Source organism: Pelodiscus sinensis, chromosome 11 (genome assembly GCF_049634645.1).
Source record: "Pelodiscus sinensis isolate JC-2024 chromosome 11, ASM4963464v1, whole genome shotgun sequence".
NCBI classification, from domain to species: Eukaryota; Metazoa; Chordata; order Testudines; family Trionychidae; genus Pelodiscus; species Pelodiscus sinensis.
The window spans coordinates 20,396,494-20,420,416 of record NC_134721.1 but is presented as its reverse complement, the minus strand read 5'-3'; the positions used below and the strand labels follow the sequence as shown (position 1 = coordinate 20,420,416).

General features: G+C 47.2%; 1 protein-coding gene across 10 annotated transcripts in view; it reads left to right on the top strand.

Moving 5' to 3' along the window:
• The first annotated feature begins 3,373 nt into the window (after positions 1-3,373).
• TMCC1 (transmembrane and coiled-coil domain family 1) overlaps positions 3,374-23,923 on the top strand; it is a 230,927-nt gene continuing 210,377 nt past the window's right edge. For 3 of the 10 annotated variants that reach the window (XM_075938749.1, XM_075938745.1, XM_075938738.1), the window contains exons 1-2: positions 3,377-3,532; positions 14,460-14,703. Coding sequence is in view for 1 of the 10 variants with exons in the window: in XM_075938745.1 (XP_075794860.1) it covers positions 14,665-14,703 (39 nt within the window). In the remaining 9 variants the exon portion in view is untranslated. Of the gene's footprint in view, positions 3,533-14,456; positions 14,704-16,628; positions 16,787-23,923 lie in introns of all 10 variants that reach the window. The other 7 variants (XM_075938746.1, XM_075938742.1, XM_075938741.1 and 4 more) reach the window with 6 other exon arrangements.

Sequence of the window (23,923 nt, the reverse complement as noted above, 5' to 3'; positions counted from 1 at the left end):
GGTGTAAATATGGGAAGAAACAGTGGGAGGAGGCACACACATACATGCACCTCTGAAATGCAGCTACCTCTGGGTAGAAAGTAGAAGATGTTTCATAGCACCTAGCAAATTGCAGGTACCACTGGTTGAGAACCACTGCTCTAGATTCTACAAATCCTCATGCAGTGCACAGCAGACCTTATGATGAAGGATAAGATGGCTTTTGACTACTGAAACTGGCCACTCTATCCACTGAAACATGAATGGGGTGCTATTAAAGGGTAAGACAGCCAGGATAGAATTCTGCTTCCACAACTCAACTGTGCTGTTGTCAGTGGTGGACATTGTTAGCTTCGGCACGCAAAGATGCTCAGATGTTTTGTTTCCTGCCTTTAGGTTCTTTTGGCATGTCCATGTACTTGCTGGACCTCCGGTGACTATAAATTCAGTTGGCAGAGCTTGAATTCAAAATACAGCTCATACCACTCTCCACACTCTATCATAGCTTAGTCAGAGTTCTCTTTTTGCCTCCAGCTATATTGTCCTGCTGTGATTTTGGGGAGGGAATAGAATGGTGAGACATGGAAAGAACAGTAGAGCAAGGAATATTGGCCAGCATGGATTAATCATACGATTTAAGAGAAAATAGGAATGTTAACATCAAAAGAGATTGGTATTATTTTTAAATGAGTCATTTCAGACTTTTCCACCATTACATTAATTGTATCAGACAAATACAGAACAAGGCCACTTTTTTCATCAAATCAGCTTTCATTCAAAGGGCTACAACTTCTAAAAATACACAGGCGCAGTCACACTGGATAATGTCACAGATCAGCTGAATGTAATCTCTGTTGGGTTCGAATCTCTTTCATTGTCTTGATACAAATCCCCCAAGTTGCTTTCATCTTTTCTGTAAGGTACAGCCATGTATCCCTGTAATGAGTACACCCTCCTGGTGGGGTCCATTGTATAGCTTTAATACTCCTGCAGAAAGATCTCACATCACAAGAAGGGGAATTGAAGCAAAGTGCTGGAGCTAAAACATTTAGAGTTGCCAGATGGTCTCCCCAAAAATACTGAACACGCGGGCTAAAAATGTGTTGAGTGCAAAAAAACAAAAACAAAAAAACCACTGCCACGAACACACATGCTGTTTTTAATACTTAACTTTATTATAAATACCATCTCTATGTAAAGAGGCTTAGAAGTAATTGTGCAAATGTGCATGCTATTTTCATTGTTTTCTATTCCTCTAAAGCTAAGGCTATAGAAGAATTTCGAACTCCTTTTTATCCTGCAAATGAAATGATTGTAGAGAACTCCTAGCGCCAATCACGCCCCGCCTCCTAGCCACTCTCCCCGCCCCCGCTAGGCTTCTGATGAGCCCAGAGCGGTGATTGTGGCCCCGCCTCTCAGCTGGGACTCCCAGGCTGGGAGGCGGGGCCGCGATCAGCGCTGGGAGCCTGTGATTGCGCCAAGCTGCTACCCCTGCCAGGCTTATGTGCAATCACAGGCTCCTAGTGCCGATCGTGGCCCTGCCTTCCAGCCAATCCACCCACCCACACCACGCTTCCATCTGGTGCGCAGCCGGAAAAATCAGAAAATACCAAACATTGCACATGTCCAGTATTTTCTGATTTTTTAACTGGACAGAGAGTGCAAATACCGGACTGTCCAGTAGAATACCGGACACCTGGCAACCCTAAAAACATTAGGAGCAAGCCACCATGGGCCAAAGTCACTAGGACTGAGTCTCTATTCCAGCTGATATGTAATCCACCAGACTCCTTGGTGTTTTTTTGTTATTTTTTTGTGTGTGGCTGAAACAAACTAACATGGCTACCTTTCTGAAACCTCTCAGAGGGGTCACTAGACCAAATCTCATTCCTCGAGGAGTAACAGCTAATTTGAGTTAGGGGTTTAACTTCAAACTCCCGTTTCACTGCCGCGTGTAGACGCAGGCAGTTATTCCGGGCTAGTCAGTTTCCAAAATGGCGACTGCCCGGGAACATGCTAATGAAGCACGGGATATTTAAATCCCGCGCTTCATTTGCAATTTCGGTCGCCTTCATTAGCCTCCCTAGTTCGAACTAGGGGGCTAGGGTAAGAGTATGTCTACACTAGATGAGGTTATACACTACATTGTTGAGCACACTTTCCAGGTACTAGAGAAAACAGTACTGTATTTGAAGTTACTTTTTCCTGTATCTACTGCTTCTTATTCTTTCTTCTCTTCCAAGTATAACATTGGTCTCATCTAAAAAGTAGCTGTCCAGATAGCAAGTGGTTCACTGTATTTCAGGGACTGTCCTCAGCTGCCTAAATCAGGCTCTTCAGCAAAGATGGACCAGGGTAGAGACAAGAGACAGCTATTGCACTGTTTTTATGTATGGCAGTATGGCGCACACAGAATTGTACCTCCATTCTTAAAGAATAGCTAGAGGTCTTCCAGGAACCTGCTGTAACATGCCATATTCCCTGCTGCAGCAACAAATGCATAGGAACTGTGCTGGTAGGTACTTCCAGGGTTACTGTTGAAGCCCCTCACCCCTGCCCTTTCCAGAAACAGCAGGGCTAGGTCTACACTCGCGGCTTCTTGCGCAAGAACATCTTGCTCAAGTGTTCTTGTGCAAGAACTCTTGCGCAAGAAAACGTCCACGCTGCCATGTGTGAGCTGTGCTTTTGTGCAAGAGCGCCCATGGCAGTGTGGACGCTTTCTTGCACAAGAAAGCTCTGGTGGCCATTTTAGTCATAGGCCTTTCTTGCGCAAGAAATCCCTGCTGAGCGTCCACACTGCCCTCTTGCGCAAGAGCTTTTGCGCAAGAGGCCTTATACCTGTCAAAAAAGAGCGTAGCTCTTGTGCAAGGAGCCCTCTCTTACCATGCCGTACTGTAAATTTACTTGCGCAAGAGCGGGCGGGCAGTGTGGATGCTCTGCAGATTCTTGCGCAAGAACAGCTGTACTGGCGCAAGAAGCCGCGAGTGTAGACATAGCCCAGGTGATGTGTCTGTGTGTGTTCTTGGCTCCTGTCTGGGCCATGCCTTCAGCAAAGCTTCACCTAATGTAAATCTCACTTCTGCAAAGCAGCCCGGGAATATTGCAGATGGTGCTCCAGGCAGCAGTTTTTGTTCTTGGGGGGGGGGGGGAAGGGGGGGGAATGGTGGAGCAGCAAATGCTGCAGACTAACCAACTCAGATTATTCAGCATCCTTGACACATCACAGAAGTTCACCTAGTGAACCCAAATCCCCTCCTCACTCAGCCACCAGGGCTGCAGGGACAGCTGGGCCCCCAACCCTCGCGTCCAGCTAAGGGAGGCGCTGCACACGCGGCTCCCGGCAGGGGCGAGGCCCCGCCCACTATAGGGGGCGTGTCTCTGGATGGCCCAGCCCCCTGACCTCACAGAGCGTGATCGGCCTCAGTGCCTGCGTGGTGACGCAGCGCGTTGCCGTAGGGCGGGACGGTTGGAGGTGGCGGCGCCGGGAGCCGGGGATGGGGCAGGCGCCGCCGGAGCAGCCGGGGACCGGGTGTCGCTTCCCGACCCCCAGACGGTAAGTGAGCCCGGCTCGTCCCCAGCTGCCGGGGCGTGGGCTCCGCTCGCGCCACCGGGGCTCTTCAGCCCCCCCCCCCCCCCCGCCAGGGTCCGGGCTCCCCTCCGACCTCTCCCCTGTCTCCTCCGGGTCCTTCCACCCCCCGCCCGGGCTCCCCTCCGCCCCCCCCCCCCCCGCTGCCCCGTGGTCCTTCCATTCCCCCTCCCCCCGGGCTGAGCTCCCCTCCGGTCCCCTCCTGCTTCCCCCGGGGTCGAGCTTCCCCCGTCCCGCCCCTTTTGGAGTCTTTCCTTTCACCCCGAACTGTGCTTCCCTCGGGACCCTGCCGTCTCCCCCTGAGCTAAGCTTCCCTCCTTCCCCATTTGTTCCCCTGGGGGGGGGGGGTTCTGGCCCCCCTTGGACTGAGCTCACCATCTCTTCTCCTGCCACAGACACAAACCCCGTATCCCCTGAGGCTTTGAGCGTCCCTCTCCCCTCCCCCCGTTGTTAGAACCCCTCTACCTTTCTTCCTCCCCAGAGCTGCGCTCACACATTTTCTTTTAGGTGTTGATTCAGCTTCTTTCTCTTCCCAGGGTGTTGAGTCCTTTTTCCCCAAGGTTGTGAATCCCATTTCCAGGTGGTTATGCTCCTAGCCTCCCCCCTTGTTTGGCCCTAAGGGGCTCTGATCTCATTGCCCCCAAAATAGTGTCTGCTCTGGATTTGGGGGGAGGGAGTTGGGGAGAAACAGCCTCCTATCCGATTGGAGGAGAGCAATGTGGGTGGGGAGAGAGAGTAGTGATTGCAGGGAGGGAGCAACTTCTCCGTTTTGGGGCAGGGATGTGCCCCCTCTGCATTATTAATCAGATTCTAAAATAGTTCAAAATCACAACCTCTACTCCCTTGAATCTGTTCAAACTGCCTCTTTTAATCCTATGCCACTATGTTTCCTGCTCCTGGAAACAATTTCCCTCTCATTTTGCTTTCTGATATGGAATAACCATAGAAAGAATAGAATTCCTTTAAATAAGCTGGGACTATGCAGGATTGCTTTGTTGTAAAACATTGGCTGTGACTTTGTATCCTCAAATCACAGCAGCATTTTTGTTTGTGTCATCTTTTTGGGAGAGTTTAAAAAAATCTGTACTTGACACCTTTTATGTTTTGGAGCTGTCTTGAATTTAGCAGTGAAAAGAGTGAGTAGGTCTGGGGCGGAAGTAGGAGGAAGAAAACTGAGTCAGACACTAAAGTGTAGGTGCATTTAAATAAAAGGAAAGGCTCCTTATAATCTGCAGTGCATTAGGGAGGCCGTTCAGAGAGTGAAAGTAACTGGTGGCAGTAGAGTTTGTGAGCTCCACAGTCTCTAGCTTATAGATGAAAGCTAGTGACCTGTGTATGTTTACTGGGGTTTTGTTACTATGCCTTTGTGAAAGCTGCTGCTTAAATCTACAGGAAATCTGAACACTGAAGTCCTTCAGTGCCCATTGTGATGCTTTGATAATTTCAGATACTGTAGCAGCGACATGACAATTTCTGATTTAGCTGATTTTAGTCATTACTTGCTACATGCCAGTATCTCCATTGCCTTGCCCCCCCCCCCCCCCCGTTAACTCTATTTCTTATATAAGAATGTAAACATTGAATGAAGTATCATTTAATATACAGTAGTGATGGTCATAAAGGAATTTTAAAAATGGTCTAGAATTCTTAAAAATCACTTTCGGGGAAAGGATCAGGCATGAAAAACAGTTGTTTCAGAATGCTATGTGTGTAAAGATAATACAGTTAGAATAGCCTAGCGGTACATATAACACCATAAACACATGCTGTATCAAGTGTTTTCTGATAGATATGGAGACAAGATTCCTGCTTCAGAGAGTTTTTTTGGTTCCACAACAACATAGCATGGGAACAACATCATATATAGAAGGTTGAGGAATCATTGGTGCTGAGAGCAGCAAAGGGAGAATTTGAGCTTAGGGAGTCTTGGAGTAGGAGAAGGCTGCATGGTAGACAGGAAGTAGAAGGTTGTTGCGTATGTAGGGTAACAGCATGAATGAAGAGGTGGAAGCAGATTGGGGGGAAGCAGAAAGGAGGTTAGGAGAAATGCAAAGGAGGAGAATAACACACTACAGTACCTGGAATTGAAATAATCTACTTGCCTTGGTAAGTGGGATGCATGTACAGATGGTTTAAATTAGCCATTTCAGCAGAACGTACGTTTTAAAAACATACTTGTAGCTCTTACAGTTGCTGCAACACTGAAAGTGAATGACTGTAATAAGAGTCTGAGGGGTAGCCGTGTTAGTCAGTAACTTTAAAAATGAGTAGCCCTGTAGCACCTTAGAGACTTACAAATAAACAAATAAAGTTAGCATGCGCTTTTGTGGGCAAAACTCACTTCCTCAGATGAGCAGAGGCTGTATGTGTCTCTCAGGTACTACAGGGCTACTCTTTGACTGTAATAAGGTATTCCTGAGTGTGCAAACATAGCTGCTTACAGGTTCAAGTCAGCTTCACAGTTGAACCTATAAACAGCAATGTTTGCACACTACTCATGAAGGTGGGAACATAAAAGGAAGTTATCATAGTTTAGGTCAGAGATCTGCAACCTATGGCTTTTGAGCCAAATATAGCTCAGTATGAAACCAAATATGGCTCTTCTGGATTCCCAAAATGCATGCAACTTTTTCCAGTAAAATAAAAAATTAATTCAAAATTCTAAAAATGCAGAATTACTCATGTAGCTTGAATGCATGCATGAACCTGAATTTGACCAGTTATGATGTAAACATCAATGAAATGTGTTAAAAGATGCAGCAGCAGAAGTCCCATTAAATAGTCTGTGAGTACAATGTTTCATTTATGCTGCTATTATTATTATTTATTTATTATTGTCAGTTATCAACAATAAGTTGTACATTTTCAGTCATGCAAATGGGCATTCTTATGCGGCTCTTTGTTGACCACTTGTTCTGAATTTTGATGTAATTTGGCTCTTTGGTTTGAAAAGTTTGCCTACTCCTGGGTTAGGTTGTAGAGACTATCCCACACGAAGTTGGCAACAGGGATAGTATAGAAGAGTCCACTTCTCCCTTGGAAAGGTTATGAGGGTGATGAAGAAGCAAGTCAGTAGGAGTCTTCTACTTTTGCAGTAGCAACCCAACTAATGCTGAATATTCCTCTTTTTTTATTAGTCTGAGTTGAGTAGGGACTCCAGGTTATATTGAATATACACTGTCCAGTGGTTGATGATGGCCTGGTAGGAGTCCCGGTGCCCCTCTCTTGCTGTGGAACAGCCAAATGTTGCTATTCATTCTATTGCTGGGATGTGTCTACTGCTCCCTCCAGGTAGCAATGTTAGTCCCTACTGCCCATCTTTTTATCTGTCATACATTTTTATTTCTGACTGTAATTTAATTATTGTTGTTCAGTGAGCCAATATAGTCTGGAAGTGACAAATACATCGAAGCAAGTGTAAGATTATTTTTTTTGTCATTGACACTGGGCTTGGTGATGGGTCAAACAGGAATCTAAGGCTTCATGCTACAGGCAGTCCCCGAGTTACGCGGATCCGACTTATGTCGGATCCGCAGTTACGAACGGGGCCGTTCCTCTCCCTGGTCTCCAGCAGACCAGGGAGAGGAAGCAAAGCGGCGGAACACGTGACCAGCGGACAGGGCTGTCCGCTGCCCATGCGCTCCGTGGCTTGGCTCTGCTTTGCCCCCCCCCCCCATCCCCCTGGTCTGCAGACCAGGGGGACGGGGGGGGGGCAAAGCAGAGCCAAGCCGCGGAGCACGCGGCCAGCGGACAGCCCAGACGTGTCTGGGCTGTCCACTGGCCGCGTGTTCCGCAGCTTTGCTCCCCGTCCCCCTGGTCTGCAGACCAGGGGGACGGGGAACAAAGCAGAGCAAAGCCACGGAGCCCGAGGGCAGCAGGACAGCCGCGGCGCATCTGGGCTGTCCCGCTGCCCCCGTGCTCCATGGCTTTGCTCCGGACACCTGTGGTACAGCAGCTGGGGCGCTGCCAGTTGGTCCCGTAGCGCCGCTCTGGGCGCTACTGGACCAACTGGGCAGCACCCCAGCTGCTCTGCCCCAGGCATCCCCAAGTCAGCCGCTGCTGAAACTGACCAGTGGCTGACTACAGGAAGCCCCTGCCCCGGGCTTCCTGGAATCAGCCGCTGATCAGTTTCAGCAGCAGCTGACTTGGGGATGCCTGGGGTTCTTAAGTTGAATCTGTATGTAAGTCAGAACTGGCGTCCAGATTCAGCCGCTGTTGAAACTGATCAGTTTCAGCAGCGGCTGAATCTGGACGCCAGTTCCGACTTACATACAGATTCAACTTAAGAACAAACCTACAGTCCCTATCTTGTACTTAACCCGGGGACTGCCTGTACTTTCAGAAAAAGTAAAAGGGGGTAATATTTCTTGTTGCTGTGGTGGCTGTACATTTTTTGAAGCTACGGATTACATATTAATTGTAACTTTTTTCCAGCTAGAAAAACAGCTATCCTAGGTACTAAAATACCCAAGCATTAATTTGTAGTAAGTATGCTAAAGCTATAATATTTCAGTGTTTGATATTTCAGCTCTACAATAGGCATGAATAAATCTCAGCTTAGTGTTGTACTTAATAGTTGGATTGTAAGTTACAACTTACAAAATGTGCTGAAAGTTTTCCAAACAGTGGAAGACGCATTCTGAGAGAATTGCTGAGCACTATGCAAGGCATACAAACAATGTTCCCTCTAATCTTTTCCATGAATGTACAGAATATATTTTTCATGTGAACTGAGCACGTGTGAATGTGCACCACCAATAGAAACAAAAAACCTAGCTGTAGGAGTTCTGCTGATCAGCTGGGCAGCATTTGAATCTCTCCTGAGTGACCACGCATGCACACAGCTTACAGGGAACGCTGCTTACAAATGGATTGACTGTACTGTTTTGTCTGTTTCTGAAATTTGTATTGTGACCAAGCTCCTTGTAGAAGTGTTCCTACTTCAAGTAGTCAAAACTGGTGCTAGTATATTTCTGTAATCAGTTAGACATAGGGGTTGTTGAGTAAATCACGGGTGAAGGATGAGTTGAAAAGTAAAAATGATCAATATCCCAAGTTAAAATTCACTACTTATGTTTCTACACAACCTTGGGGTAGGGATGTAAGAGACTAGTCGACTAGTGATGTGACTAGTTCCCCTCCCCCCCTCCGCCCCCCACCACTTGCTGCCTCTATCAGAGAGAGGCAGCAAGCAGGGGGAAGCAAGTGCTGGTGCTGGAGGGAGCTGGCTTAAAAGCCGGTTCCTCCCAGCACCATCTCTCCAAGGGGCAGGGGATGTAGAGGCACTGCAGAAAAATGGCGTGAGCGGGGACTGAAGTTGTCTCGGCTCATGTTGCTTCTGCTATGATTCTGCATTTGAAATGTACGAGAGCCCCGGGGTTCTTGTACATTCAAAGGTTCAGGGAAGGCGCCCTGTGGGGCTTCCTTTTGAAATGTACATTTCAAAAGAACTAGAGTCCAAGGGTGTTTCTGGAGCAGGTCCAGCCCTTGCTGTTTCAGGGTTGGGTGCAGCTTCATCACTGAATCCACGTTCTTGGGACACAACAGGGTGATCTCCCACATCTGTGCAGCCAGTGGTATCTTCACTATGTTCACTGCGATGCTGGAGTCTCCGTGTTTGACAGAAAAAAATCCGCAGAATTTTTAAATATTTGTATGCAGAATTTTTATTCTTTTGGCACGGAATTTAATTTTATTGCAGCATTCCTTCAGTAATACATGTGCTAATAGTATCTTTCTGCTTTTAATTAAAATTGGGTTTGGGGCTTTGCTATTCCTGATTTGATTCATAATTCATCCCATGAGTTGGCCATGTGACTTGAGGTGAGTCACTGCTCTTTCTTGTGTATATCTAAATTGCAGTTAGGTACCTGCAGCTGGCTTGAACTAGCTGACTCAGGTTTTGATTGAGGAGCTATTTAATTCCATCGTAGACCTTCTGGCTCAAGTTGGAGCATGGGTGAAGAAATTCCAGGGAGGGGGGTGCGAGGTGACCCAGCCTCCCATCAACTCCCCATCTCAACAATCAAAAAGGGAGCATGATGCTGAAAACTTTGGGAACCACTGAGTTCGAGCCTAGACAGTATGACCGTCCCACCTCAGAGGGTCTTAGATTAGTAGTAATAGGCAACCTAGGCTAGTGAGTGGACTGCATGAGTGACCCTCCTTCATCTCAGTGGGATGCAAGATGGTTATGACAAAGATGGTCTCCCAGGATAGGGTAATTTTGCTAAGTGCACTTGCTTACCTAGAATTTTCAGGATGTGCCAGATGAACGGCATCAGCACTTTGGGTGCAGAGGGAGTGCATGGCTCTCATAGTCGATGTTGTGTGCAATCAGTAGAACCCATTTGTATCTGCATCTGTTTTGGCAAGAATGAGCCATGGATATCCACACTGATGTCTAAGGATGCAGATAACCATGAATATAAAGCGGGTATCTGCAAATTTGTAGGGTTTAGATACAAAATTTGTATCTGTATCCACATCCATTGCTACAAAACTGTCCCATGAATATCTACATACACATCTGTAGCTGCGGATACCAGTGGATATGAAGCAGATACGTGCGCCTTTGCAGGGCTCTGGCAGTCAGCATGCACCTCACTCTGTGCCCTTTACATGTGTTTCACATTAGTAACACTGGTAGCAAAAGCAATATAATCTGGCAACCCTGCATGTGGGCAGCAATGAACAAAATCTCTTGCGGGCCACACATAGAACCCTGATAGGCCACAGGTTGCCCATCACTGTCCTAGAGTCTCAGCTTTAGTCTGAGCCTGAATGTCTACATTGCAGTTAAACAACCTGTTAGCCAGAACTCTGTGAATTCAAGTTAGCTGTGCTATAGACATATCCCTTTGTGTCTGCTTCCTTGCCTGTACAAATGTGAATGATTTTTGCCTTGGATTCCTTGAAGTAGATAGACTTTACTTTTTTTCCAGAGAAAACGAGAATTCTGTGCTGTGATGGTAACATATGGCCTATTACACAGTAAAACTCCAATTGTCCGGCACTCCCGATAGTTTGGCATCAACTGAAACCCGGAAGTGCTCTGGCCAGCCAGACAATTGGAGCTGCTGTGAGTCCCATGGGCGCTCCTAGCTGGGAAAGGGAAGGGGAGAACAGGGGAAGGGGATTATACCCCTGTGATGGGTCTCCTGGGACCTGCATTGCAACTGGCTGGGGGGGTGGGCGGGCGGGGAACATTGGGGTGAGGAGCAACCCTCTGCCGTTTTGCAGGAAGGCGGGGGAAGCCCCGCTCCACCGCCGAGAGTTTCCGGGAGGGGAGCAGGCTCCCCACCCTCCAGACTGTAGTACTATAGTTATCGTCAAGCAGGGGGGTAAGGGTCGGTGCTGCGGGACCAACCCAGCAGCACCCCAGCTGCTCTGCTCTGGAGCTTCTCCAAGTTCGCCACTCGTCAGTTTCAGCAGCTGCAGACTTGGGGAAGCGGAGTGGAGCAGAGCAGCTGGGGTGCTGCCGGGTGCCGAGCAGGGAGGTGAGGGTTGGCGCTGTGGGACCAACCCTGCAGCACCTCAGCTGCTCTGCTTCGTGCGGCTTCCCCAGGTCCGCCGCTGTCGCTGCTGAAACTGATGAGTGGCGGACTTGGGGAAGCTGCAGAGCAGGTCAGCTGGGGTTCTGCTGGGTTGGTGCCCCAGCGTTGCCCCTCACCCCCCTGCTCGGCAATAACTACAGTACTGCAGTCTCTAGTGGGGAGCCTACTCCTGTTCTGGAAACTCTTGGTGGTGGCGCGGGGCTTCCCCCGCCTCCCTGTAAAATGGCAGAGGGTTCGCCCCTTGCCACACGGTTCCCCGCCCACCCCCGGATGCAGTGCGGGTCCCGGCAGACCTGTCACAGCCCCTCGCCGGAGGACCTCCCAATACTCCAGCATATCCAATAGTCCGGCACCACCTAGGTTCCGAAGTCTACTGTAGTCACAAATTCTTGAGGTTTAAAGAACTTTTACTGGATACCCGTCTACTTCACCAACTGTATGTTGCCAGCTCAAAATGGTTGGCTTGGGTATTACAGCTGGTCCCTCAGTTGCGAATGGTCGACTTACGACTGTTTGCAGTTATGACCAAAGCGGTCGTAAATGGCGAACCCCGAGTTACGAACGCGATCTGCGCTTACGAACAGCGCAGTCGCGTGTAACTCAGTGGGGTCCGACTTACGAACAAACCGACTTACAGCCAATTGCTTGGTCAGTAACCGGTTCATAAGTCGGGAAGAGGCTGTAATTTTAATGGCTGCTTGTCCTGTTTTTGGTTTCAAAGATGTTGCTTAACAAGGCATTGGCACGTGTCAAAAGCCCAGTGTTCCATTAAGAGTTTAATTATTTCATCTACATCAGGCTTTTAGACTTCGCAGAGCATGAATGTGTGCTGCTGTTTCACAGATTAGGCATGTTAAATATTAGTTAATAGCATAGTTGATTAACCTCATTAATCCTTATTGGTTACTCGACTATTCTGTAGTCCCTAGGGATGGCGCTTGCAGCTGTGCAATCCGGCCCCACTCCCAACGAGCCCCTTGTCACTCCATGCTGCTGCCTCTATCAGAGGGAGCAGCATGGGGTGCCAGGTGGGAGTTGGTCTGTGAGTGGAGCCAGTTTAAAAACCAGGTCCCCTCATGGAGTAGTTGCCTGTCACCTTGCACTGTTGCCCATAGGCGTGCGCAGCACATTTCATTAGGGTGTGCACCCAAAGAATTTTTTTAAGTGTACTCTGACCCCCCCATTAGCCACACCCCCTGACCTCCATGAGCCACGCTTCTGGGGGTAACACTTTTGGGGTAATATGGACACATGACCAGAAATAAAAGGTGTCATGTGGACCCCCCCCCCCAAGGTCTTTTCCCACCATCCTCTTACCATTAGGGATTAGTTTGGCCCTCACCAAACCTCCCTCATGCAACTATCCTGCAATTGCATTAACCCAATGTGTGTGACATTAACTCGGGGGGTGGAGAGGCTGGGGGAAGTATTCCTTCTAAGTTTCCTCCTATGAGCACAATACATTTTGTGTTGTGAACCAGTACTGAGTTTGTGGCTTGTTTGGATATGCCACTGTGGCACCCAAGTTATTAATAAATATCTTATGAACCTCTACCTTCCCCTCTGCTGCTCTGTCTCCTCCGGTTGCTCCATCAGCTCCCCTGGTGCCTACTGGCCCCCTCCCCAAACCCCTCACCCACCTCTGCTGTCCTGACTCCTGCCCTTCTCACTGCCCTCAGCCTTCCTGAGACCTGCCCCCACCACCAGCCTTTCTCTCCCCTCCCCTGTGCCCACTCCTCCAGTAGCCCCACTCTGATCATGTGAGCTACCCCTCCTCATCCCCTCTCCTAACACCTCCCTCTACACACCTACCCTGCTCCTCTCTTGTGCTGGTCCCTCCCCTGCAGGTGCTTGCCCTTCTGCTTCACCCCCCACAATCCCCTGGCACCTGCACCTTCCCTTACCCCTGCACCCTCCTGGTGCCCCCCCTCCCTCATTGACCCTGCCTCCTTTGCCTTTTTCCCTGATGCCCACCCCCTCACCATCCTCTGCCCCTGTTCCCCTCATGCTCCTGTGCCCTCACACGTGCCTTGCTCCATCCCTGCCTTCCGCATGCCCACCCCGTCTTTCAAGCCTTCTCCCAGCACCTCCCCTTCTCCCCTCTAGCCCCCAAAGCCCTTCCCCTCTCGTGTCCTAGCATCATCCTGTCCCCCCCCCCCCCCCCACTGACCCATCCCCTCCTGCCCTTTTCCTGATTGTCTCCACTTGGCCCCCTGGCATTTCTCTCTCTCCTACACCCTGTCCCTTGGTGCCTTCCCCTTTCTTCTCCTGACCTGCCCCCCTCTCCTCAGCACAAGCCCCTTCCTCTCTGACTTGAACCCCCTATTTTTCGCTCCTCTTCCAGCAGCCGCCAGCTGGTCTGTAACAGAGTTCTAGGGTCGCCCTGACTGTCACCCTTCTGGTGCTCCCCCTACTCTGTTTCTTAGGTTTCTCAGCCCCCTTTTGGGCCACAAATCCCCACCCCGCAGTCTCTGGTTCCCAAAGTTCCAGCAGTCCCCATCACTTGGAGCCTGCACTGGGTCGGACTCGTAGGGTTGCCAGGTTAGACCCTCCCCAAAAAAAACGGACACACTTGATCTTGGGCGGGGGGGTGGGAGAGGGGAGGAAGCGGGACTGGCTGGGGGGTAGGGACTGGCTGGGAGGAAGAGGGGATGGGAGCAGCTCGGGGGGAGGGGGAGGCAGCCATGCTGCACTCGATCCCCTGCCTGGGGCACCCCCTCCCCCCGCCTTCCTGCCCGGGGTTGAAACTCACCTCGCTTGATGGGGTGGCTGGGTGACATTGCTGCGTCCCTGCCGCCTCTTTCCATGGGGTTCTAAGACCCGCCGGTTTTGGCCGCGCATGCGTGGCAAACCTGGTTCAGCATCCGTTCCCCAGAGCGCTGAAGCGGCGCTCCTTCGCTCATGCCCTTTTGAAACATTAGGATGTGCCTGTGCACACCCGGTACACTCCGTGCGCATGCCTCTGCTGTTGCCTCTGATATAGCAGCACAGGGTGGTAGCAGCCCCAGTCCGGGTTGGGGGGAATCTGAGCTCCAAGACCTGGCATGAGCCAGAACTGAGCTGGGCTGCCTGTCTGCCTGGCTCCAAATACACTTTAAATGCAGACTTGCAGCAGGAGTAGGTCCTGGACTCGGTGCAAGCTGGGACTGAGCTGTGCTGCTGGCCAGCCTGCTAAAATATGTATTTGGGGGTGGGTGGTGGATGGGATGTGCATAGTCTATAGCATTAACCAATAAAGCAAAAGCTTATAGGTTAATCAACTATGCTATTAAATCCCTATAATAGATTATCAGCTATTAATGATTTTTCTTTCTTGCTATGCTTGTTAATTCCAGCAGATCTTATTCCTGTACAAAGAAGCATTTTTTGCCAAGATTTGCATTGAAATTGAACCACAGTGCTAATTACAGCTGTCTACAAATCTAGAAGACAAATCACACCCACACCTCAGACTGTATCTATTTCCTATGGAATTGATCTCCATTTTCTTTCTAAAATGAAACTTTTTTGAAGATTTTTTGGATTATAACTGCAAGCACTTCTATGCAAGAAAAGAAGAGTTACTGTGGTTATTTATTGGAGGTATGTACTCTTCTGAGCATCATTTATAAAAAAAAAAATAGTGCAAGACCTAAATAATGCTTTTTTTTTTAAAAGGGAAATAAAACAATGGTGCTTGTTTACTAGGCACAGAAACTGGTGTTAATATCGCACAGTGTAGGGAGTGAAACACAATGTCTGTGTTGCTCAGGAGTTGGAAAGTAAAGAAGCCTTATAGTAAATTGTTACTTATCTGAACAGAAAGCAGACTCTTGAAATGTGGGCTCCCTCTGCTGTAGCTAACTAATATTTTTATTTGTTATGGAGGAAAATCAAACTAGAAATAAAATATTATCTGACTGATTTTTTTCTTGAGAGAAAGAACCCTTGACATACAGTTCTTATATACATATTACTAAAATATAAAGAACTTTCAAAAATAAATTGATTGACTAGGCACATGTGCATTGATGCATTACTGGCACCAGAATATCAGAATTCCATTATATATGTGAGATGGTCTCATTTGAACTTACTGTAGGAATGTTCTAATGGTTGCTTATAAAATAATCGCTTTTTTTGAAATGGGTGTCTTTTATCCACACATTTTTCACTCCTTTAACACTGATTTAGAACTTCCATTGGCTATGTTTTAAAAAACAAACACACCTCTCACAATGCTTCTGAGACACAGAGATGATTTTTGCCCAATTTTTATAGATGAAGACACATCATAGAGATGGAAACTTCTGCCCAAAATCAGAAGGTGTCTGTATTAATGGTCGTTAGAACTTGGCCATACCTGACTCAGGCTTGTTATGCTAATGTTTTGTTTGTCTGTCAAACACTGAATCAGAAAAAATTAAAATCTTTGTTTCATCCCAAGATCTAAAAAGTGCTTTACAGATGTTGGTAACTTTCATAACTCCCCTTTGTGACATAGGTAATATTACTCTCGTCTTATAGATTCAACAGGCTCAGAGAAGTAGTAATTTGCTCAAGGTCACAGTCCTTCAGACTTGAGTGCCCTGTTGTGTGTGAGCTATAAGACCATCCTCCACATAAAATGTCATAAGATTGTGAAAAGAGACTTGATTATCCCATGAAAATGCCTCAGTGCCCGGGAGCTAGAGAGCAGTCAACCATTTACCTGACTCTCTCTTGCCTTCCAGTTCTATTTATCTGAGTGTCTTTCTTATCTTAAGGAAAAAAAGAACATGAAATACAAACCTATTGAATGGAATAAATATATCTTCAGGCCTTGAGGAATCACTGTGTGAGCACTGATATTACACACTGTCTTTCTCCTTATGAATCTTTATAAATACTAGGGATGTTAGGAAGCGTGTAATTCAGTAATTGTGTAGCCAGCAACATTTTTGTCAGCTACACGATTAACTAGTAAGCAGCTCTGCATTTAAAAGAGCTTGAGATCCAACACACTGGCTCAGTCCCAGCTCACTCCAGGTCTGACAATACCCCTGCTGTGGCTCTGCAGTGAGGTAGCTGTCGGACCCAGAGTGAGCCAGGACTGAGCCAGCATGCTTACACGCTGGCTCCCAAAATACTTTAAATGCAGAGCTCCAGGGATGTGGGGGATTGCCTGTAGCTTATAGTGTTAACCAATAAGCATCTGCTTATTGGTTAAACTTTTAACTGGCTACGCTATTACATTCCTAATAAATACTTCCATCTTTTCTCAACATCTTATACTTTCACATTGACTTTCATTAGCAGTGGCAGTCAGTAAATCTACTTCTACCTCACTATGGTGAAATTTGACCAAAGGAGGACATTGTTCTAGAAGTGTGTGATGGGTCAGCCTTCCGTGGCTTTTTTGGGCGGGGAAGGGGAGGGGCAGAGGAGGAACAAAGGAGTAAAGGCCTTTTAAAGGTTGGTGTGTAACTAAAATAATAACATGCTACGTGACCTAGATAACTTTTCTAATTTAGTTTAATATATTACAGAGCATTCTGAACATCCTGAAATTCAAATGGGGGAAGAGGCAGACTGAAGGCAGGAAATTGAGAGTGCTATGGGTTTTATTTTTTCTAGCATAGTGACATTGGCTAAAGTTGGGGACCTGTAATAAGACCTGGCTGGTGTCTATTCCCAGTTCTGAGAGGTGAGTTTCTGCTACAAAATATACTTCCATGAAAGCGAGAACTCATAACTGTGTGTAAATGAACATTGTTTGTTTTTAACTAGGAAAATAGCACACATCTGTAATAGGAACTAGACAAGTTCTATGTACAATTGGTGAGTGAGAGATTTTTATCTCCTCTGGGTGTAGCCCCAAAAAGAGTTTAATATTTTGGAATTAATGGTTAACTCCTGTCTGGAATTTGAAATCATCTTACAAACGTTTGGAAACACAAAATGTTGTGAAAAACAGGAAAAGTGGCTGTGAATGTCAAAGTTTATATAGCAGGGTTAAGATGGAACTGTGGTTAAGACTCTTGTCCTGACTCTCAGACCTTTGCTTTAACAATTACATAATACCGTCAGGCAGGTTGAAGGGAGGGGAGAAATGTGTGTTTTGTCTTTGTATTTAAAAAAAAATTTATTTTTTATGTGAACTTCAGGTGCTTATCTGGGAATACAGGCAGTCCCCGGGTTACGTACAAGATAGGGACTGTAGGTTTGTTCTTAAGTTGAATTTGTATGTAAGTCGGAACTAGTACATATTGTAGGGTAGTGATTGAAATGTAGCCGTGTTAGTCTGGGGTAGTTGAAGCAAAATGCAGGACAATGTAGCACTTTAAAGACTAACAAGATGGTTTATTAGATGATGAGCTTTCGTGGGCCAGACCCACTTCCTCAGATCAAATAGTGGAAGAAAGTAGTCACAACCATATATACCAAAGGATACAATTAAAAAAACTCTAGCCAAACATTTCTCCAGAGGTCAGTTTTATTCTCCCACACCTCACTTCCCTCAGTCCTTTATTCTCAAGGTGAGGTGTCTGCTGAGAAAAGCCGCTCCGCATCTCCCTGGTCTGCTGGGGAGGGGCGCTAGCTTCGCGTCTCCCTGATCTGCTGGGGGGAAGCAGCTAGTGCAGGGTTGCCTTACCCCGTTTGTAAGTAGGGATCCGATGTAAGTCGGATCCATGTAACCCGGGGACTGCCTGTATGTGTATTCAGTCACCCAGCATGTTTTAGGACCCTTCTGTGGTTCACTGTTGTCTTTGGATGAAATAGCTACAGTCATGCAAGATGAAGGTACAGGCAGTCCCCAAGTTACGCATAAGGTGTTGAAGTGTCAGAGAGATTATCTCTGCCAGACAGTGTCAAGAGTTGAATATACTTACCTCTGAGCTCCTGTACACTGTCTGTTATAAAGCGCAGCTGTATCACCCCTCATTCCCACCAAATGTAGTGTCATTCTTTCATGTCATTAAGGACGTTTTTCTCCCTGCCTTCTTCCCAAAGCCCCATTACACTGACAGGAACACGGTTCTGCACTCTTTACATAAAGTGTGCCTTGGCCTTTCATATTAAGTGTACCATTATGGCCATACTGCATCTGACTAAAGGTCTATCTAGCCTGAAATCCTGTCTTCCAATAGTGGCCAGTACCAGGTACTCCAGAGGGATTGAACAGAACAGGTAATCATCCAATGATCCATTCCCTGTAACCTGTTCCCAGCGTCGGACAAACAGAGGCTAGGGACACTATCCCTGCCCATCCCGGCCTAATAGCCATTGATGGATCTACTGTCCATGAATGTATCTACAACTTCTATTGTTGACCTTCATAACATCCTCAGGCAGAGTTTCACAGGTTGTGCATTGTCAGAAGAAATATTTCCTTTTTTGTTTTTAAACCTGCTGCTTATTTATTTCATTTGGTGACCCCTAGTTCTTGTCATGAGAAGTAAATAACACTTTTCTACTTTCTCTACACCAGTCATGATTTTATTGACCCCAGTCATATTCCTTCTTTGCTGTCTCTTTTCCAAGCTGAAAAGTGCTAGTCTCATTAATGTTTCCTCATGACAGTCGTTCTATACTCCTAATAATGTTTGTTGTCCTTTTTTGAACATTTTCCAACACCAATAACTTTTTTGAGATGAGCTGATCACATCTGTACACACTATTCAAGATGTGGGAGTACTATTGATTTATATAGAGGCAATATGGTATTCTATCTTATCTATCTCTTTCGGAGGGGAAGGCTAAACTACGTTTTTTTTGGTTTTTTTGTTTTTTGAAAGAGGACATGCAAATTCTGAAAGTGAAAGTAGTCTGGATGCAGGGTTTTGTTTTTTTTCCCCCCAGGGAAAAAACCCTTGGAGGGGCGGGGGGACTTTAAACCTCGTTTTTTAAGGGTTTTTTCTTTTTAAAAAAAAAAAAAGCCATGTCCAGACTACTTTCACTTTTGAAAGATCCTCTTTCAAAAGTGAGATAGGAAGAAGATATGCAAACTTCCGCAGAATTTGCATAGCCTCTTTTAAAAATTCTACGTGGTCTAGACATAGCCTCAATGATTACCAACATTCTGTTCACTTTTTTGGCTGCTGCTGCACATTGAGTGGATGTTTTCAGAGAACTATCCACAAGATCTTTCTGGTCTGACCTGGTAACTCCTAACTGAGATCCCATCATTTTATATGTATAATTGGGATTGTTTTCCAATATGCATTTCTTTTAAGGATGTTAAGAAGTGGGTAATTGGTAATCGTGTAGTTGATACAATTTAAAATGAAGAGTCACAGCAGGGTATTGGAACTGTGCTGGGTCCGGATGTCTGCATGTTTTCCTCCCCTTCCCTTTTCTCTCTCTGGCCCCATCCCCCCACAGAGATGGTGCTGGGGGGAACCTGCTTTTTAGCCGGTTCCTCCCAGCTCCTGTTCTCCCCCCCTCCCCCCTTGCTGTCTCTGTATCAGAGACAGCAAGGGGGAGGAAGCAAGTAGTTGAGTAGTGACTTGACTAGTTGCTTACATACCTAATTTCTTTGCTTTTATCATCATTAAATTTCATGTGTCATTTTGTTGCCCTCTCACTCAGTTTTGAGAGATCCTTCTATAGATCTTTGCAGTCTGCTGGGACTTAATTATCTTGAGTAGTATTGTATCATCTGCAAATTTTGCCACCTTACTGTTTACCCCTTTTTCCAGATCATTTTGAATATGTTGAAAAGGATTGGTCCCAGAACAGATGCATGAGGGGACCACCATTTACTTCTCTCCATTCTTAGAACTGACTGCTTATGCCTTCCCTTTGTTGCCTGTCTTTTAACAGACAATTAATCCAGGAGAGCACTTTTCCTCTTATCCCATTGGTTAGTACATCTGTAATATGCACTTCTGTCACCTTTCACCCAGGCTATGTCTAGACTTCAAGCCTCTTTCGGAAGAGAGAGTCTAGACTGCACGTGGAACTTTCAAAAAAGCAAGCCGCTTTTTCGAAAAAGCAGCAAGTGAGTCTGGATGCTCTCTTTCTAAAAAGCCCTGTTTGCTTTCAAGAACGCCTTTTTTCGAAAGAGCACTTTCGAAAAAAGGCGTTCTTCCTCATGGAATTAGGTTTACCGCTGTCGAGAGAAAAGCCGCGTTCTTTCGATTTAATTTCAAAAGAACGCGACTGCAGTCTAGACGCAGGTGAAGTTTTTTCGAAAAAAGGCTACTTTTTTCGAAAAAACCCCTGAGTCTGGACACAGCCCCAAAGACCTCAGATCAATTTGGAAACAACTGAATGAATATCAGCATCGTTGTGACACATGCAAGTATCCCCTTGTTGCAGATGGCGAAGCTTAGAGGTCAAATAATTTCCCTGATGTCATAGCAATTCTTTCCTCTAGCTGGGATAGAATTAATATTGCTAGACTCTTAATCTGTTGCTGTAATCATTGCTTCTCAACATTTCTTGGAAAAATGTTGTGCAAGAATAATTCTCTCCACTCCATGGGACACTGTGTATAACTTCTGAGAGGTGTCTGTGTTGTGCTGCTTTCCTGACTTGGAGCTATTGTTGTTTGCAGCACTAGTGGTAGGAATTCCTTGGTAAACGAGCACGACAAATCAGTGGAAATGGTCCAGCACACAGTGAAGATATTTTGTGAAATTGATTTAATTTTTTTTTAAATATACCTGTTTTAAATTATACATGCTGTACCCATAAGAAGCAGACAAGCTTCCCTGCTTGGTTTATTGGGAAAATTTCAGTTAGTTAGGAACAATTTTTTTAGAGGGAGTGGCTGAGGAAATTAAAGTGGGAGCATGAATAGCAGTATTTCAGATTCACAGGTCAGTAAAGTAGCGTAAGCCAGACTTCTAAAAGAGCTATCAGTTTGCCAACAAGTCTTGTTTACATTTTGCTAACAGAATTTCTCTTGCATATTTTTCATTATGTCAAAAGAAATGCAAATACTTTGAAGGCGTGTTTGTTGCCTGCCAGCCTCTTTTCAAATGGCAGCTATTTGAATCTGTTATGGAAGAACTTCAACATGCCTGTCGTCAGTTGCAGGAGAACTAATCCTCATTTGGTAAATACAAAATAATTCCTTTGTACGTCTAGTAGGAGAGCCTTTTAGGTGCGTATTTTAAAGCTAATTCATAAAAGCAGGACCAGCTTAAGAACTGGAGGGGTAAAATAAATTAGTAATTTGGGTCTGCAGTGGATGTCTTTCCATTCCATGGCTAATTAAGAGTTTCTGGTTCACATTCAATCCTCTAAGCTATTTAACTTCAAAGTTAAATAGCTCAATTTCTTGGCTGTGTTTAAATGTACACAGCAGCTTTCTTGTTTAGGGGGTGTGGAAAATCATGCACCCTCTGTACCTCCCAAGCTCAGCAAGTTACAGTACTGTAAAGGGTCTGTGTAAGCAGGCTCCGAGCAGTGTTACTCCCCTTTTGGAGATGGTTTACGTGGTTGTAGTCACACCTGTTGTAGTCACACTTTCACTTTAAAGCATTGCTGCAGCTACCTGTGTATTAAAGATTTTGTACTTTCTATATTGACTACAATGAAGAAAGAGTACTAAAACAGCCCTTTCCCGGTCACAGAGAATAAAAAGAGCTGTTAAATCAGAACTTTCACCCAAACATCCTTAATATTATGGCTGCCCCTATGTGCCGATGTACTGTATCTTGCCATCAGTTACAGATAAGGTAAGAAGACATCACCCTCACCCCCGCACACCTGCAGTTTGAACAATAAGCTCTTTTTCTTAAGTGTTATTATGCATTGCTACACAACATATTTGCTTGCTTAGTGTTGTAACCTATATAGGCAAAACACCGGGCATAGCCTCTGGTGAGAACATTCTTTTTCAGTTGGGGCAGGGGTGGACAAAAATTTTTGAAGTGGCCCCTGGCCAAAAATTATTGATGTGGCTTTGGGCCTCTTTAGAAGGGGTGGGGCCTAAACCCGAAGGCGTGGGGCCAAGATGCTTCTGGGCTTCCCCAGACCATGATTGGTCTGGGGATGGAGGAGTCTTTTTGCCTCTCTCCCCCCCCCCCCCCCCCTCTCCAGGCAGCCGTGCCCCTGGCAGGGCAGGAAGAGTCTTTGCATGCTCCCCCAGACTAATCAGAGCTTGGGGGCAGGGGGTCATGCAAAGCCTCACCCCACCATACCCTCCCCCCACCAGGAGCACGTGGCACTGCAGCGCTCCTCGCAAGGCGGGAGGAGGCTTCACGTTCTTCCCCCCCCCCCAAATCCCCAGGCCATTCGGGACCTGAGGGTGGGGGAGCTGCACGAACGTACGGCACTTTGAAGTGCCACGTGCTTGAGGGTGGGCAGAGGAAACTTTGCACAGCTCCCCTGCCCCCAGGCCAATCAGAGTTTGGGGGCGGGGGAGCGCATGATGTGTCCTCCTGCCCTGCAAGCAGCGTATGGCACTTCAAAGTGCCCCGTGCTCTTAGCAGGGTAGGAGGAAGCTTTGCGCGCTCTCCTGCCCCCAGATCCTAATTGGCCTGAAAGTGGGAGAGTGGCAGGGCCTCCGCAGGCCTGATCAACCCGCTTGGCAGGCTGCATCTGGCCCATGAAGGCCCTTTTGCCCACCCGAGTTGGGGCTATCACAGTAATCAAGGAGATAGGAAGCCTTAATATTCCAGTCAGCAGTGGAAGGGTTGTGGGTATCTGCCCAAGAGAGGTGACAGCTGAAAGGCAGGAGCCTAAACTAGCTGCTTTTGTAAGATCTTCTAAAGAAAATTGCCCTTATTTGTGACATGCTGTTACTTGTTGCATAAGTTACAAAGCAAGTTAATGATAGTCTTAGGGCATTTTGGTTTTAACTGTATTTACTTCTATGTTTTACTTGACAATGAAAATGTGAAATCAGTCATGTAGCTATAGTTTCATAACTGCCACCACTTCGTTCGGCATAATAATAAGTCAGCTAAAATTCTGAAGATTTGTAGCAAAAGTAAGGAATTTGGAACAAACCAAACCAGAGCAGCTGCCAGCTGCCATGGGGGTCCAGTGATGTACAGATACAGAACAGCCCCTGTGTCAGCGAGCACATGAGATAAGAAATGGCAAAACGGGGTATACAAGGAAACAATCAAACACTGATCAGCGCCATGAGCATCAGTGTCTTTTCCAGCATTCGCTAATCCTGTGGTCCCCAACGTTTTGGGGCTCCCGGGCACCTGGGGGCGGGGCCGCTCACAGGCTGTGCGTATGGGGGCGGGGCCGCTCACAGGCCGCGTGACTGGGGGCGTGGCCAAGCATGCGCCGCACGCCCGAGGTCGGCACCGGCATGTGCTGCGATCCCAGGCAGGGGCTGCCCAGGTTCCGCGCGGCGCCCCCGGGGGTGGGGCCAAGGCCGACGCCAGGGCCAGCAAGGGCACGTGTGGGGGCAGAGGCCGGGGTCGGGGCCAGGGCACGCGCCGTGCACCCAGGGGCGGGGGTCAGGGTCGGCACCGGCACGCGCGGCGCACCCAGGGCCGGGGCCAGCCATGCGCCCGGGGCTGGCACCTGCTGCATGTTTGGGGGCGGGGCCAGCCCAGATTGCTCCGCGGGCACATGTAAAGGGCCCGGCGGGCGCCATGGCGCCCGCAGGCACCGGGTTGGGGACCATGGCGCTAATCTATATTATAAGGCGTCTAAAAGAGTTGCAAGAACCAGGAGAGAACCCTGGGGCAGAAAGTAGAAGTGGCAATAGCTTGGAGATCTTTGTCTTGGCTCCAGCCAGCAGGGTCTAGATGAGGTACGCAAACCCCCTAGCAGTAGGCAAGGTTTGGTCTGCTGCTACAGGGTTTTTGTGTGTTCACCTTGACTCTGCATTTTATTTAGTAAGGCTGGGTAATCCAGTCGCAGG